The sequence below is a fragment of the Zingiber officinale genome, chromosome 5B (genome assembly GCF_018446385.1).
Source record: "Zingiber officinale cultivar Zhangliang chromosome 5B, Zo_v1.1, whole genome shotgun sequence".
In the NCBI taxonomy this organism is placed as follows: Eukaryota; Viridiplantae; Streptophyta; class Magnoliopsida; order Zingiberales; family Zingiberaceae; genus Zingiber; species Zingiber officinale.
This window is the reverse complement of record NC_055995.1, coordinates 113,567,385-113,582,629: the sequence shown is the minus strand read 5'-3', so window position 1 is coordinate 113,582,629 and position 15,245 is coordinate 113,567,385. Positions and strand designations below refer to the sequence as shown.

Here is a 15,245-nt window from a genome sequence, read left to right as displayed (position 1 = left end):
GCACTTGGACCCAACCTCAGATCGCGGAATCCCAAGCCTCAGGACAGCGCACGCACACACATAGAAAGGAGAAAAACAGACTGCTCGAGAGATACCGAACGAGGAATAGAGGCGCAACATTTATTCACTCTGAAGCAAAGCACTGCTTCGCTAGGGAACCAAAGCGTGCGTCGGTTCTAGACAGAACCAAAGCATGCGTCACTTCCTCACGCGCGCGGGACAGAGCCAAACCAAACCAAAGACAAAAACAAGCGTGAGGCCCACGAGCTGGGGATTTGCACCCCCCCTGTGTGCGTGCGTCATGCCCGGTTTATGGATTTCCTGCTCGAACCCCCTGAAACCACCTAATTTGGGCTCGGCCCGCACATACATGTAGGTCCCCTTAACTTTGCTAAGCAAGGATGGAAGGGCTCCATATATAAGGTCTTCCAACCTTCTTAGCTTAGCAATGTGGGACTAAATGCACACACATATGCATTACTAGAACAACAACAAAAAATAAAGAATAGTTTGAATTAAAAACACGGAACTCAACAAGTGTCACCATCATATAAGCACAATAAAGTTAGATCATAGAATAAGCATGTTATTCAATATAGAAAGTTAAACAAATACTTGAATTGAAATTAGATATCAACAATTACATCGGGCTACTCTCTAATCTCAGAATCAAGGAACTACTCCATGAAAATGGAGTTACAATCAAAAGACATTGAATCTAAATAATTACAATTTACAATTCAAAACTGAAAGTAGAGAAAGGAGAAAGTTTAGTGGGATGGCTATCGGTCTTCAGAAAGGACTCCATGCTCCAATCAGTGGGCGAATCATTGCAGCGGCTCTTAGATGGCTACTCCTGAATTAGGAGGTTTCTTGGGTCATGCCTGAGAGGCACGGTTGTATCTTTGGATATAGTCAGCTCACGGTGGTAAAAGGCACGGTCGTGTCTGCATATGGATATGTGGTGAAAGTCACAGTCGTGCCTTAGAGGCATGGTCGTGTCTGAGGTGCTGATCTTCTCGATGAAGAAAGGCACAGTCATGCCTAAGAAGCACGACCATATTTTGTTGATTGCTTCTTGGCGGTGGAGAAAGGCACGACTATGCCTAGGAAGCACGACTATGCCTAGGAAGCACGACTGTCCATTGTCTGCTTTGGTGGATGCTACTTCTATGGTGAAAGGCATGGTCGTGTTCGAGAGGCACGACCGTATCTTTTGTTGGAAATGTTAGTTTGCTCCTTTCTTTAATTAACTTTGGTAGAAGGAACACACCCGAGTTTTGGGACATAGTCAAAGTGTGTTCCTTGCCGCAATTTCTTGTTCCAAGACTTAAATCTTTCATTTTTGACTCCGAAATCATGTCCTATCAATGCAAAATAAGAAAAAAAAACCATTTCCCAAACTAAAATAGTGAAAGAGCAAACCAAGCAAAAAGAAAACAATATTTAAAAACATATAAGAAATACATATATGGAGCACGTTCACTAATTTTCTGAATTTGAACTCATATTTTATTTGATTGTCGATGCTCTACTTGCGAACCAAATTCAAATTACCAAACTTGAATTGAATTCCATTTATTTTTACCCAATTTTAATTTAAATATACTCAAAATTCCAATAACTCGAATCAAACTCGAATTTAAGTCACTTCAAGCTAAAATCCAATTCTGTCCAATCGAGGTTCAAAGCAAAAACCATTTATATTTTTAAACTTTATATTAATTCAAATATCATATATTTTTAAGCTCAAATTTTAATATTAATATTTTTGTACTATTCCATTCGATTGGACCGCTAAGCGGGCAGGCCGGTGGATAAATATCCTACATTACTGATAAACCACTCACTCTCCACGTTCACCCATTTGATCTTCAAAGACGTGTTCCATTAGGAGTTGCCATCTGTTTTTTAATAATCGGTCATACCATTTCAAACGATTTCGATGGTTCCAGAGAGAGGGTAGTATCCGTGACAAATTTGAAATGTTCGTTCCTATATATGGCTCTATTCCAAGTCAAACAGCTCACTTGCATGTGTGGCCGGAGCAAAGTCAACTCAGCAGGCATAATCCCCTACGTGACTTGGTATATTTCATGCATGACGTCTTCTTCTCATCCCTCGCCATTAGATTCTCTCGATGGAGGCGGCGGGGCACCGCGCTTGTAAGGTTTGAAAACGACAATTCTCGATCTCTGCGTTCGAGTTCGACGCCGCCAACGCCTATAAAAATCCTCTCCATACGTCTCTCCCCTAGCTTTGATCCTTCTCCATTCCATCAATGGGCGACGCCGGCGACGGTGACGAAGAACTCGGTCGGCTACTTGGCCTTTATAATGTTCCAGCAGTTGCTGCTGCGCCTCAGCCGCCGGTGGCCCTGCTCTCGGGACAGAGAGGAGCCAAGCGGGATCTGTCGGCAATGGTGTCGGCACTGAAGCACGTCATTGCAGGGGATCAGCTGCAGGTCGTGTGCTCCGGCAGCTCCTCTTCCCTGCCCGGAGACTCCACCGGTGGGGAAAGGGAGCCGTTGCCGAAGAGTGGGCCGGCTTGGAAATATCAACAAGACGTCAGTGATCGACTTAGTCAGTCACCGGCCTCAGGTAAACGATCAATCTATTGATTGCTCCCGAAGCAGTGGCATGTAGTTTCCTAATTAAGCGTGTAACTGCAGTGGCAGCCAGCATAGCAAGTAATATTCCATCTCCGGCGAAGGCAGAAGGAAGAGGAGGGCCAAGGAAGTACAGAGGAGTCCGGCAGCGGCCATGGGGGAAATGGGCAGCGGAAATAAGAAACCCTCAGAAGGCACAGCGCGTGTGGCTGGGCACCTTTGAGACTGCTGAGGGTGCCGCCCGGGCGTACGATGAGGCCGCTCTCCGCTTCAGGGGTAGCAAGGCGAAGCTCAACTTCCCAGAGGATGCCCGACTCCTCCCTCCGACGGGCACCGCTCCTCCAGCAGCCAGGTATGCTCCTCCACATGGATGCCGATGACATCATTGCCACCGGCGGCGCCAAAATCAGCTCATTCCAGGGATCCTCCTCAGAATAGCAGCCGTTAATTAGTTGCTCGATCTCCTTCAGCCTCTGTTTTTCTTTTTCAATCATCGTCGTACTTGCACAGTTCTTTCTTCTGAGAATTCGAATTCATTTGAATGGTCAATCCATTGTTTTTCCTCAGGTTTGCCCAGAGCAAATAATCCGGTCATGTGACAAAAGACAATTCGCTCACCCCCTAGTGTCCGCGTCAACTCATCCCTATGTCAACACAGAGAAGGTAAATCACATATGACTAGCAAATAGCCAAAGTATAGAAAAATGTATACTCGGACGCGCTGAATTTCGACTTCAAAAACTCATGTGATACACATATTAGAACTACTATGTTTTAAAGATAGATTTTGTTCAAGGAAAGAGTTTAAAGACAAAGCTAAGGTAATTCTCCAATGGAAAGAGAAGATGTCCCTTTATTTTATAAATTGTGTAATGACAAAAATTCAACCTTCCAAATTAGTTGACTTACACAACATCAGACAACTATCCTTGCATTCAATCAACTCAAATTAATTCATTGAGTTAGACCTAGAGTACTTGTTTTCTGCTTGAGTATGCTCCTAAGCAGAAAACTTCCAACAAAAAGTTAAAATACACTTCACACGATTCACTCATCCTATATATCTTCATGTTGATCATGCTCCTCCCCTCAAGACCTTCTCAACAAACCTCTATCCATAGAGGTCTACCTCTGAGTCTTGCTCTATTCAGGTCACTTGAGTCAAAAACTCGTTAGACACATAGATAATCTTCAACATTTGTTGAATCTACCCGGAGTTCCACCTAGAACTTCTAATCTTCTAATAGTCCACTCATTCGAGATTTTCATTTATTAAGCCCTCTTACACTTCCACCAGTCAGGAGTTAATTCTTCTAGGACTTCTCCTCGGCTAAGACCTCTTGGACTTTCACTTACTAGTTCACCTCTGAAACTTTTATCTATCAAAACCTCCTAGACTTTCACTAGATAGAAGTTCACTTCTTTAGGACATCCATTTATTAGTTCACTTTTCTAGATTTTTCGTTTGTCCAGATGTCTTGAATTTTAGGGAGTGTTTGGTTGATGAATTTATAAATAAGAGAATGAAATGATAGTAAAAGATAATGTTTAGATTGTAAGTTTGAGAATGATAATTTATGAATGATTTTTAGATTTATGAGAATTAATCAAATTCATATAACTAGGTAGATTTCATTTTCATTCTCATTCCATCTTACTATCAAATTCATACATGTAGTCATTCCCATCATTTAACCAAACATCACCTTAATCTATTAGTTCATTCCTCCAGCACTTCTTACCTATCTAAACCTCTCCGTACTTCCACCTGCTAAGAGTTCACTCGTTTTTAGGACTTCTTGTTTGTCAACCTGCACTTACAATTACTATCAAGATCTCACGTCTGCACACTACGCATACGTAAAAATATCAATTTTGTCTAACTTAAATATTCTACCAATGTTTTTGTCAACTACCTCAAAATCCAACCCAACTCAAGTATGACAGCATCATCCGTCTCTCCCTGAAGTCAAGCCTCCTAAAAATCGATTGCACTAACATCAAATATATTATTTTACCCTCTAAATAACAAAAGGCCATTATTGGTACCTCCTAATTATAGATCTCCAACAACATGAGTGCATACACAACTCCCTTAACTTTTTAGATGCATGCTAATGCTTTTGATCAAATTATATATATTAAATTCTATCTTTCTATTAAATCAATGGAGCAAGGTAAAAATAATTATTAACTATATTTTTTTATAAAAAAAATTCAAATATCATGTTATCAGCATTGACACTCTGATGTTGTAGATAGAATATTGACAATACAGTTTACCAAAATAAAATAATTACTTGAATGTCTAAAGCAATCTATATTTGATAGGACCTATATAAAGATACTGTAATTTTATAGGCCAAACAGTGCATTATTTACTATGTGCTATACCAATGTAATATAGATCATTCAATTAAGAAGAACAACTGAAATGGTAATGTAGAAATCTAATTGACACTATATATATAAACAATTTATACATTGCAACAAATTGTTGTTCAAGGAGGAAGCCCTTAAATGGAACCGGTGATAGCTGGGATTGATAAAACTTGTGTTCTTTGATCATTGCTTAAGGATTTCAATAGCTATGTTTATAAGCTTGTGCAAGTGTTATTATTGCTAGATTATCCTCCCCTTGGAAAATCTACAAGAAGAAACTTATTCAAAAATATGGCAACTAATAAACCAACTTAAATCTAGACATGTAGTTAAAGAAGATTTTTGTGTCATCGGATACACAAAAGGGCTACTACATCTCCAAAAGTTACCCAAAACTACATGGGTAATCTACGTGATTTTCCTCAGAATATGTGATCTCAAGTACGAGAGGCTCAACCCACAACTAGAAACTTCATGGGAGGAACAAATAAAAACATCCTTGAAAACAAGGCAATAACATAAGTTACGGTGACACTTTAGTCAAGTTTCACAAGGTAGTAGCAATATAACTGAGGATTAAAACAGGTCATCAACAGCAGTTAAAATTAATATATGTAATATCCACATAACAATTTTTTTTATGGGACGATGTCATTTGCAAGTATTATTGATGGAACGAACAAAATGCACAAACAAGGTGAAAGACATCAGAACACACGATGGCACAACCTTCGAAATTCTGGCACAATGCTAAATATTGCTAGACAAATTGGACTATCGATGCACCAACAAAAGGTCATGCCTTTGTTACATATAAACTTTACTTCTGCTGCAACTCACTCTATCAACCTCGTGGATCTGATAACTTAGCAAGAAGACCAATCTAGAGCTGTTCAAAATAAAGCAAGAAACTATCAAAAGGTAAACCATTAAAAACAATCTATTAAACTTAAAAAGGCAAAGCTGACAACCTCGCTGCTAAACGAGTAGACCAAATTGGTCTTAGAAATCTTACTTGATAAGCTAGCTATTGGTTGACTTTCAGTGCAGCTTCAATGCGTTCGATAAGCAAGTTAGCAGTCATAGCTCCTTCCTTAACATTACAAAAGGATGTACCTTAGTCTAACAGTACATTGCTGTGTGCTAGTATAATTTATGGCAAATGACAACAAATGACATATACAACAGGATAAGAATGCTCTTGCACCTCCATCTAGGGAAAAGGCAGAAACACAAAAGACTAGAAATATTATAGATATATCTTACAAAGCGGTCAAATGGCTTCCCATCTCTGAAAATAATGAATGTGGGCAATGCCTCAACTTGGTAGCGATCGGCAATGTTGGTGTATTTTTCTGTATCAATCTTGACCACTTGGATTTTGTCTTTCAACTTTTCACTCACTTGCTCAAGAATAGGGCCCATTAATTGGCAAGGACCACACCTAGAAAGTTCATAGGGAGAAAAAAAGCATTTTCGTAAACCTTAAGAACCATGGAGAAACTGAAAGACTCCAATCAAATACTATTGGTGATTCATAAAATCTTCAATTTTCAATACCAGTTGTTTTATTACTGTAATTATACATATGATGCAAAACTTGTTCTCATGTTTTTTTCCGATTAAATAGAATAGATATAACCTTTAGTTCATAAATAAGTAAATCTAGCACCCCAAGACTATTAAACAAAATAAGGTATGGGAAGATGACTACATGAGAAATGAAGCCAGTAGTAGATTAGAATTTAACAAAGATATCTGATTAGAAATTTACACATCAAGAAAAGAAGATACTTTCTGCTGAATTTTATTACCATGTTGCAAAGTAATTGTATCAATGAGAAAGAAGATAATATCTACAAACCACAGAAAGGTATTACCATGTTGCATAAAAGTCTACCAAGACAGGTTTATCAGATTTCTCCAATAATTCATCAAAGGAAGAGAAGGCTTGTTTTTTTGCTGCTATCTGTAAACCAGAGGAAAATATGTTGGTGTCAAATGCAACTCCATTTTCTTGGCTATACATTTAGACGATAAAGAAATCAATATCACCGTATTCTGTAATAAATAAATAAATAAATAATCCAAAAAAAAAAAAGAGAACACAAGTTACTTCTCAAGCAATCTGTCAAACAAAGGAACAAGGGAGTAACACATAAAAAGAAATTAAAATGAAATTGAATGTGTTTGATACCACTCCAGGTAATACACTATAAGGGAAATATCATATACATCAAAAGTTCATAAAGAATCCGTATAGACTTGCCACGTGCAAACAGAAACAAATTTCTAGACGTTCTTCCATTTCAATTGGCTGAATCATTGCGCCTTGACAATATAAGTCATTATGTAGCAAAAGGCAACAGTGAAGCATTTCTTTAAACTATTCTTAAGAAGTCTATGCTCGTAACTAATTGTTTGATAAGAATTCAGCAAAGTATCTGACAAAAAAAACAGAATTCTGAAACTGAATAAAGGTTCCTAATATATATTTCAATTACCACTCTGTACACAAAGGGCAGTACCACTAAAAATTAGAAGCAAGTTCATTTAGAGCCAATGGAATAGCTTTTCATGTCTTCTTAGCATCTAAATATTCACATCAAGCTTATTTCTAAGAGAAAAAGTACACATATCAAGATAAGATAATTCCGAGGCTCATACACATTCAAATGAAGCATTCATTAAGTTGGAACTTCACAATAAAATATGGGTGCCACATTCTTCCAAGCCAAAAGAAATAGGATACACTTATCCACAATTCGGTAATTGAAGATGCATCAAACCGATAAGCAAGATTCCAATAGAAAAAAAAGGGAGCAAAATAGCGAGAGGTCATCAAAGTTCTCCAAGATTTTTTTTTTTTTTTGAACAATCGAAAAGGAGAGCATCAACACCTAAACAGATCAGATAGAAAGAAAGAGTTGATAAATGGGATAGGTGAATGACCCTCGGAAGGAGGCGGCGTCGCGGGAATGCGGTGAGTCGGCCGATGCCAGCCACGGGGAGACGAAACGACGCGACGTGCAGAGAGCGGAGGGAGGAAAGCTGGGAGAAGCCGGGGGAGGCTAGAAGAGGGTGGATGCCGGCGGTGGGCAGCGCTGCGGCAGCGGTGGAACAGACCGCCATCTCTTCGCTGATGCTCGGTCGTCGTAGCTGGCAGGGTAAGGTTTTGGCTCGGCCCCAAAACTTTTAGGCTTCAATTTCGTTCAATAAGCACAAAACGAATTACAAATTGATTTAATTTAACGAATTATTTTTGACATTTTACTGAACCGCACCGATACTTTCATAAATCACGCTTTTTTTTTCAAAAATTTCTCTCCGTCTCTAGAGGCACTTATTTGACTCGCTATTTGAAGTATATGTAAAATCTTAAAACAATAAACCAACTTTATAGAATTTCGAAAGCTCTATTTTTCTCTCTTAAAAAAATATTTTTATAAAAAATCTCACAATGACTTAAATATAGGTGAAATCAAAATTCGAAGGCATAGTTATCTTTAGTTATCTTTATGAGAGTCTCAAGAATATAATAATCATGATTTGAATCAGATTTAATAAGTTTAAAACTAACAACGAGTTGTACCTAAAAGATCATCTTAGTGGCATTGATTCAATCAGGAATAATATAGTTCTAGTAGTCTCCTAAGATTCACCATACCCTACATAAGTCATTTTGAGTTTCTAAAATTGATAAAATTTTAAATATATTTGATACAACTTCATTGTTGGACTTGGGCATATCATATTAATTTAATAAGAATATCAATATGTGCTTGAGACTTTCTTGTCTTTTCTAACCATGCTCAAAAATTTTAAATTAAGGTATTATACATCTATTAGTGAATTTTGACCAAAATTTATTGATAGTTTTGATAATATCTGAATCAATCAAAAACATGACTAATACACTTCTGGTAATTTTCTGAGTCTCACCATGCGTAGTGCTATTTGACCTTGTTTTTAGGTTGTTATGAGTTTCTAAAATTTATACAATTTTAAGTAAATTTGGCATAAACTCATTATTAGATTTAGATATATCATATTCACTTAACAATAACACCAATATATTCTTGGGACTCCTCTAACTCTAATCATTCCTAAAATATCAAAATTTGAACATTGCACAACTATTAGTGAGTTTTGGTCAAAACTCACTAAACATCCGAATCAACCCAAACAAAAACTAATGCACTCCTAAATGTTAGTGCAACCGACCTCTAGTCAAGGTTGATCAAGATCGATTTGACTCAAATTGGATTTTGATATTTGATGTGAGAGCAAAAAATTCAAATAGGTTGAATTTGACTAGATACTTAATAGTGGAAAAGTCTAAGTGAGTCATGATTGATTAAACACTTAACGGTTAAAAATTCTAATAGAAAGTTAACAAAGGTGAAGTTCAAGTAGATCATAGAAGACCAAATACTTGGCATGAGGTATGAAGTCTAAGTGGGTTAAGTATAATCGGACAGCAGCAACAAAAATCCTAATTATTGACGGGTAGCTCATATTTGGATGAAGGTCAATACAATGGATGTCATGGAAGAAAAATCTGTTAATATTTTTTGTAATAAAATTCTATAACGATTTTATATAACAGAATTCCGTTATGATTTTTCATAACAGAATTCTGTTGTGATTTTTAATAACAAAATTCTATTACGATTTTACCAGGTCTAGAGTTTATGTATTATTTATAGGGATCATTGTAAACCTATTGTATAATCACAAGAATCATAAAATATGATTCAATTGTATAAAGAAAATTCTAATAAGGCTTCGGTCATTTTTGTAGAGTAGGCATGTCACCAAACCATGGTAACTCTTCTTCTTCCTCCTCTTCTTCTTCTTCCTCTTCCTCTTCCTCTTCCTCTTCTTCTTCTTCTTCTTCTTCTTCTTCTCCTTCTCCTTCCTCATGTTTGCTCATTTTGTTCTTCTATGTCTTGTTGCTCCGTGTGATCTCTTTCTCTCTTCCTATTCTTCTGCATTAAAGGTTGAGAGGTGTTGCCCCCCTCTTTGTGCAACAATTGGTATCAGAGCTATAGGTTTTGGCAGATTTCTTCAAGATGTCGAGGATGACTTTTGCGAAGTTTGATATGGTGAAGTTTGACAGAACCGGAAACTTTGGATTATCGCAGAGAAGAGTTAAGGACTTGTTGGTGCAACAAGACATGGTGAAGGCACTAGGAGAAAAGAAACCAAAAAGCATGGAGAGATCAGATTGGGAAGAGATTCGAGCGAAGGCAGTAGCAACAATCAGACTTTGTTTGACAGATGATGTGATGTATCATATCATGAACGAGGAGTCACCAGTGGAAGTTTGGCAAAAGTTGGAAAGTCGGTATATGTCAAAGTCATTGACAAACAAACTGCATCTCAAACAGAAATTATTCAGGCTGAAGATAATAGAAGGAACTGACCTAAGCCAACACATCAATATATTCAACCAAATTGTGAGTGATCTGAAGCGGGTTAATGTGAAGATCAAAGATGAAGACAAAGCGTTGATATTGTTGAATTCTCTTCATTCATCTCCTACGTATGAGAATTTGGTTACTACTGTGACGTGGGGTAAGGAGACTCTCAAATTGGAGGAGATCATAGGTGCATTACTAGGTTTTCACCAAAAGAAGAAAACAAGCAAGAAAATTTTCAAGGAGAAGGACTTGTGATAAATAGCAACCAAGAGCATGGTAGGAGCAAATCTCGACATGGATCCGGTAATAACAACAAGGCTAGTTCTAAGTCGAGAAGGAAGAAGGTGATCACTGTTGGTGCGGTTAGCACTAACGATTTAACCCAGGTTTTGATGAATGACAAATCAGGTTAAGTTAGTTTGTCATTGTCTGACACTTTGATCAAGTGTGCAGGAGAAGTCCAGACAGGTCGACGGGCTGACCGGATGTCTGGCACGAAGTCCAGCTAGGTCGACGGGCTGACCGGATAGCTGGCGAGAAGTCCAAGCGGGTCGACGGGCTGACCGGACGCTTGGCAAGAAGTCCAGCTAGGTCGACAGGCTGACCGGATAGCTGGAAAGAAGTCCAGACGGGTCGAAGGGCTGACCGGACGTCTGGCAGGTAAGTGAGGTAAGTCACTGGAGGGGAGTGACTGCGAGGACGCGTTCCCGGGAAGGGAACATTAGGCGTCGATCCGACTTAGATCCATTTCAGATATCTAAGTCGAGATCGTGACTAGATTCCGGTCTTGGAAAGACGGAATCTAAGTCATACTAACTTGTGCTAATTCATACTATTATAAAATGTGCTAACAATCTATGTTGCAGGTTATATATTGCCTCGGACTGACTTTGTTTTGCAGGAAAAGGGAGTTTTCTGGAACAAGGTGGTCCGGGCGCCCGGAGGGGATCCGTGCGCCCGGAGGTCCGGGCGCCCGGAAGGGATCCGGGCGCCCGGAAGGCAAATTATATCCAAACCAAGCCGTCACCACGTGGAGCATCTCGGTTTGAGCAGCGACGTCACATTCCAGGCGCCCGGAAGGAATCCAGGCGCCCGGAACAGCATATAAAAGAAGCCCCAGGCAGGAGCTTCAGATAATCAATCATCAATCTGAGAACTCTTCTACTGCTGGTCCTGCTGCTCTACTGCGACGCCAACAAAGCTCTGACTAAGTGCTCCTTCGGTTCTTAGTTAATTTCCTTGTCGGTATTACTTTGTTTCACTAGCATTCCCTGTATTCATTTTGTAATTATATTCGAATTGTTAGTGATTGCCCAACGAAAGTGGTCAAGGACCACGGGCCTTCGAGTAGGAGTCGTCACAGGCTCCGAACGAAGTAAAATCAATTGTGTTCATTTACTTTTCCGCTGCGTACTTTTACACTCGTCTTTTCGAATCGATATTCACCCCCCCTCTATCGAATCTAACGGTCCTACTAGTGGTATCAGAACAGGTACCGCTCTGATTTGGTGCAACCACCAGTCAGGCAAAGAGGGGTGTTTTTTAAAGAAAAATTAGATATCGTTCGTCTTTAAAATAAAACCTTACGCCTTTCATTTTTTTTTCCCTCCAAAACCGTTTTTGAAAAACACATCATCATTTTTTCACCGTTGCTTAGTATTGATAAAATATTACATTTTCAAAATTTTGGAATAATATTTTTTATTAATATTTTATTTTTCGAAATTAGTGCAATATTATATTCCTTTTCCAGCACTGCTAATCCAAGACCAAGTCTTGGGATCTTTTGTTTGTTTCTCTGTGTGCAAGAAATTATGACTCTTCTAGAAGGACGGAACCCGTGCGAACCACCACCCTACGATCATGAAGACTTCAACTACTGGAAGCGATTAATGGAATGCTTCTTAGGAAACGTAGACATCGATTATATGCTAATTTTGAGGAAACCTTCTCAAAACTCGGAACTGAACAAAAAGGTAAGTAACATTATTTGTAATGTTTTACCTAACAATATTTTATGCAGATTAGAAAAGTACAAGAATGCATATAAGCTGTGGACCAAGTTGATCAAGCTTCACGAGACGCCGATGGAGCTAGAAGATCAAGTTAAAATCAAATATGGACTCGAGTCAAATCCAACGGAGAAGCCTACTGAATTAGGGGTTGCGCTCAAGGTTAGTAATATTTACCAAAATACCCCTGCTAATAGTAGTTTAAATAATCAGCATGATGATAAGTATGAAATTAGTCCAAGTATGGTGCATGATAACTAAGATTTAAATGATTTAAATTCAAAATCACAAAATAATCTAGACTCTGATCAAGTCAATCAAGACTCTGATCAATTTGGCATCAACATTGTCTTGGTCAAACAAAACAATGACCAAATCAATTCAAATAATTTAATTAATCCAGAAAATTTAAAATTAGGTGAGCATTTAGACATAAATAAGTCAAACATTAAAATAAATTTGAATTTAAATGCTAAGAATGTGAAAATTGATAAAATATTTAATAATCAAGATAAAATCAGTCTAGAAAATGCTATCCAAAACCAATATAATTTAATTAATAAAAAATTAAACTTTAAAGATAAAACTAATCTAATAAATTCAATTAACCATATCAATTTAAAAGGCAAAGAAAATATAAGGATAAAATCAAAACGAAATTTAACAAACTTAAAATTAAATGTTAAAGATAACAAATTAAACAAAAATAATCTAGAAATTTCAAAATTAACAATTAATAAAAAGCTAAAAGATAAACCGTTAAGAAAATATAATTCAAACAGTTTAGTTAATTCAAATTTAAAAATAAATAAAAACTTAAACTTTAAAAATAAGCTATTAAAGAAAGATAATTCAATTAACCCAATAAAATTGAAATTGAAAGAAAATTCAAATATTAAATACACTCTCTTAAAGAAAGATAATTTGACCAATTTAATTAATTCAAAATTAAAAACTTAAATTTAAATTACAAACTAAACATTAAAACTTAACTAAAACCAACTCTAATTATACAAAAATCTTAAATTAATGGCCAATAATTCAGGGGGAGGCTCCAGAATAGCTGGCACCTCCAAAACTAACCTACCCGACAGGTTAACCCTAACCAACCTACCCGACAGGGTAATTAGGACTAGTTAAAGAGGGTTCAAGTTTAACTTGAATAATGGTACTGGTGAAGTTTTTTGATGATAGTACGTTGGGGAAGCTTGGGCATCGCATGTCTAGAAAGATATGGCTTCAATCTGGTGCATTTGGCCAAGTGGAACTGACCGAAGCTACCTTTAAATGGATCCTAACTAGTTAGACCAAGGTTTAATACTAAGCTCCGTGGATAGGACTATTCGGAAAACCTCGAAAGGTTGGTTACTTCTAATGACGTCCAAGTGACTCACCAAGCTTAGAAGTTTATCCGAAAAATGCCTATTTGTTGAGACCAAAGCTAAACCTGAATCTAACACAAGTTAAACCAAACTCTGTAATTAAATCTAATTCATCTCACAAAATTATAAGATTCCCTGATTGATCATCTAGATCGGGTGAGATGAATAAGGATTAAATTAATTAATTTTCAAACGAAATTAAAATTAATTAAAATTAAATTTTGCATTTTCAAATTAAATTAAAATTAAATTTTAAATTTCAAATTCAAATTAAATTAAAATTAAATTTTGAATTTCAAATTAAAATTATATTTCGAATTTCAAATTAAATTTTGAATTTAAAATTAAAATTAATTTTCAAATTTCAAATTAAAATTAAATTTTGAATTTCAAATTAAAATTATATTTCGAATTTCAAATTAAATTAAAATTAAAATTTGAATTTAAAATTAAATTAAAATTAATTAAAATTAAATTTTGAATTTCAAATTCAAATTAAATTAATTAAAATTAAATTTCAAATTTCAAATTAAAATTAAATTTCAAATTTCAAATTAAATTAAAATTAATTTAAATTAAATTAAATTAAAATTAATTTTTTTTAAATCTATTTTAAAAAATTAAACTTACTTTTTTTTTAACTTAAAAATTTATTTTAAAAACTTAATTTTTTTTTAACTTAAAAATTTATTATTTTAACTTAAAAATTTATTTTAACCTAAAAATTATTTTAATTTAATTATTTAAAAAAAAACCTTTTTTAAAAAAAATTCTTTTAAAAATTATTTTAAAAACTTTTAAAACTTATTTTAAAACTTATTTTAAAAAAAAATATTTTTAACATTTAAAAAAAAACATTTTAAAAATTCTTTAAAAAATATTTTAAAAAATCTTTAAAAACTATTTTAAAAATTCTTTAAAAACTTTTTTTAAAAATTCTTTTAAAAACTTTTTTAAAAATTCTCTTAAAAACTTTTTTTAAAAATTCTTTTAAAAACTTTTTTAAAAAAAAATTCTTTTAAAAACTTTCTTTTTAAAAAAAATTCTTTTAAAAACTTTTTTTTTTAAAAAAAAATTCTTTAAACTTTTTTTTTAAAAATTCTTTAAAAACTATTTTAAAAATTCTTTAAAAACTATTTTAAAAATTCTTTAAAAACTATTTTAAAAATTCTTTAAAAACTATTTTAAAATTCTTTAAAATTTCTTTTAAAAAAAACTCTTTTAAAAATCATTTTATTTAAGCTTAAAAAATATTTTTAAAATCATTTTAACTTAAAAATTATTTTAAATTAAAATTATTTTAACATAAAAATTATTATTTTGACTTTAAACTCATTTTTAATCTTAAACATCATTTTAACCTTAAAATTATTTGTTAATTTAACTTAACTGAAAATTAAATCTTAAATTAAAACTTAAATTACAATTAAAATTA

The 15,245-nt window shown here is 35.1% G+C and overlaps 2 protein-coding genes across 3 annotated transcripts; one reads left to right on the top strand and one right to left on the bottom strand.

Moving 5' to 3' along the window:
- Nucleotides 1-1,968: 1,968 nt before the first annotated feature.
- LOC121987743 (ethylene-responsive transcription factor ERF110-like) lies at nucleotides 1,969-3,422 on the top strand. 2 transcript variants are annotated; one of them, XM_042541480.1, is made up of 3 exons: nucleotides 1,969-2,600; nucleotides 2,672-2,960; nucleotides 3,176-3,422. In XM_042541480.1, the coding sequence occupies exons 1-3, from the start codon at nucleotides 2,282-2,284 to the stop codon at nucleotides 3,192-3,194; spliced, it is 627 nt and encodes a 208-aa protein (XP_042397414.1). In that variant the 5' UTR covers nucleotides 1,969-2,281; the 3' UTR covers nucleotides 3,195-3,422. The 2 variants fall into 2 exon arrangements, with proteins under 2 accessions (XP_042397414.1, XP_042397413.1); XM_042541479.1 differs by lacking the exon at nucleotides 3,176-3,422 and having other exon boundaries at nucleotides 2,672-3,174.
- Nucleotides 3,423-5,560: 2,138 nt separating this feature from the next.
- Nucleotides 5,561-8,207, bottom strand: LOC121985399 (thioredoxin-like protein slr0233). Its single transcript, XM_042538833.1, has 5 exons — nucleotides 7,943-8,207; nucleotides 6,871-6,959; nucleotides 6,257-6,434; nucleotides 6,006-6,083; nucleotides 5,561-5,879 (listed from the first exon to the last, which is right to left on the bottom strand). The coding sequence occupies exons 1-4, from the start codon at nucleotides 8,120-8,122 to the stop codon at nucleotides 6,018-6,020; spliced, it is 513 nt and encodes a 170-aa protein (XP_042394767.1). The 5' UTR covers nucleotides 8,123-8,207; the 3' UTR covers nucleotides 5,561-5,879; nucleotides 6,006-6,017.
- Between the last annotated feature and the right edge of the window lie 7,038 nt (nucleotides 8,208-15,245).

What these genes read in the sequence shown, in the direction of transcription:
- LOC121987743 (XM_042541479.1), top strand. Translation starts at nt 2,282, where the DNA reads ATGGGCGACGCCGGCGACGGTGACGAAGAACTCGGTCGGCTACTTGGC. An exon ending in TAGTCAGTCACCGGCCTCAG is followed by an intron (nt 2,601 to 2,671) that starts GTAAACGATCAA and finishes GTGTAACTGCAG; the next exon opens with TGGCAGCCAGCATAGCAAGT.
- LOC121985399 (XM_042538833.1), bottom strand. Translation starts at nt 8,122, where the DNA reads ATGGCGGTCTGTTCCACCGCTGCCGCAGCGCTGCCCACCGCCGGCATC. An exon ending in GTAGACTTTTATGCAACATG is followed by an intron (nt 6,435 to 6,870) that starts GTAATACCTTTC and finishes TGAACTTTCTAG; the next exon opens with GTGTGGTCCTTGCCAATTAA. An exon ending in GGAAGCCATTTGACCGCTTT is followed by an intron (nt 6,084 to 6,256) that starts GTAAGATATATC and finishes TGTAATGTTAAG; the next exon opens with GAAGGAGCTATGACTGCTAA.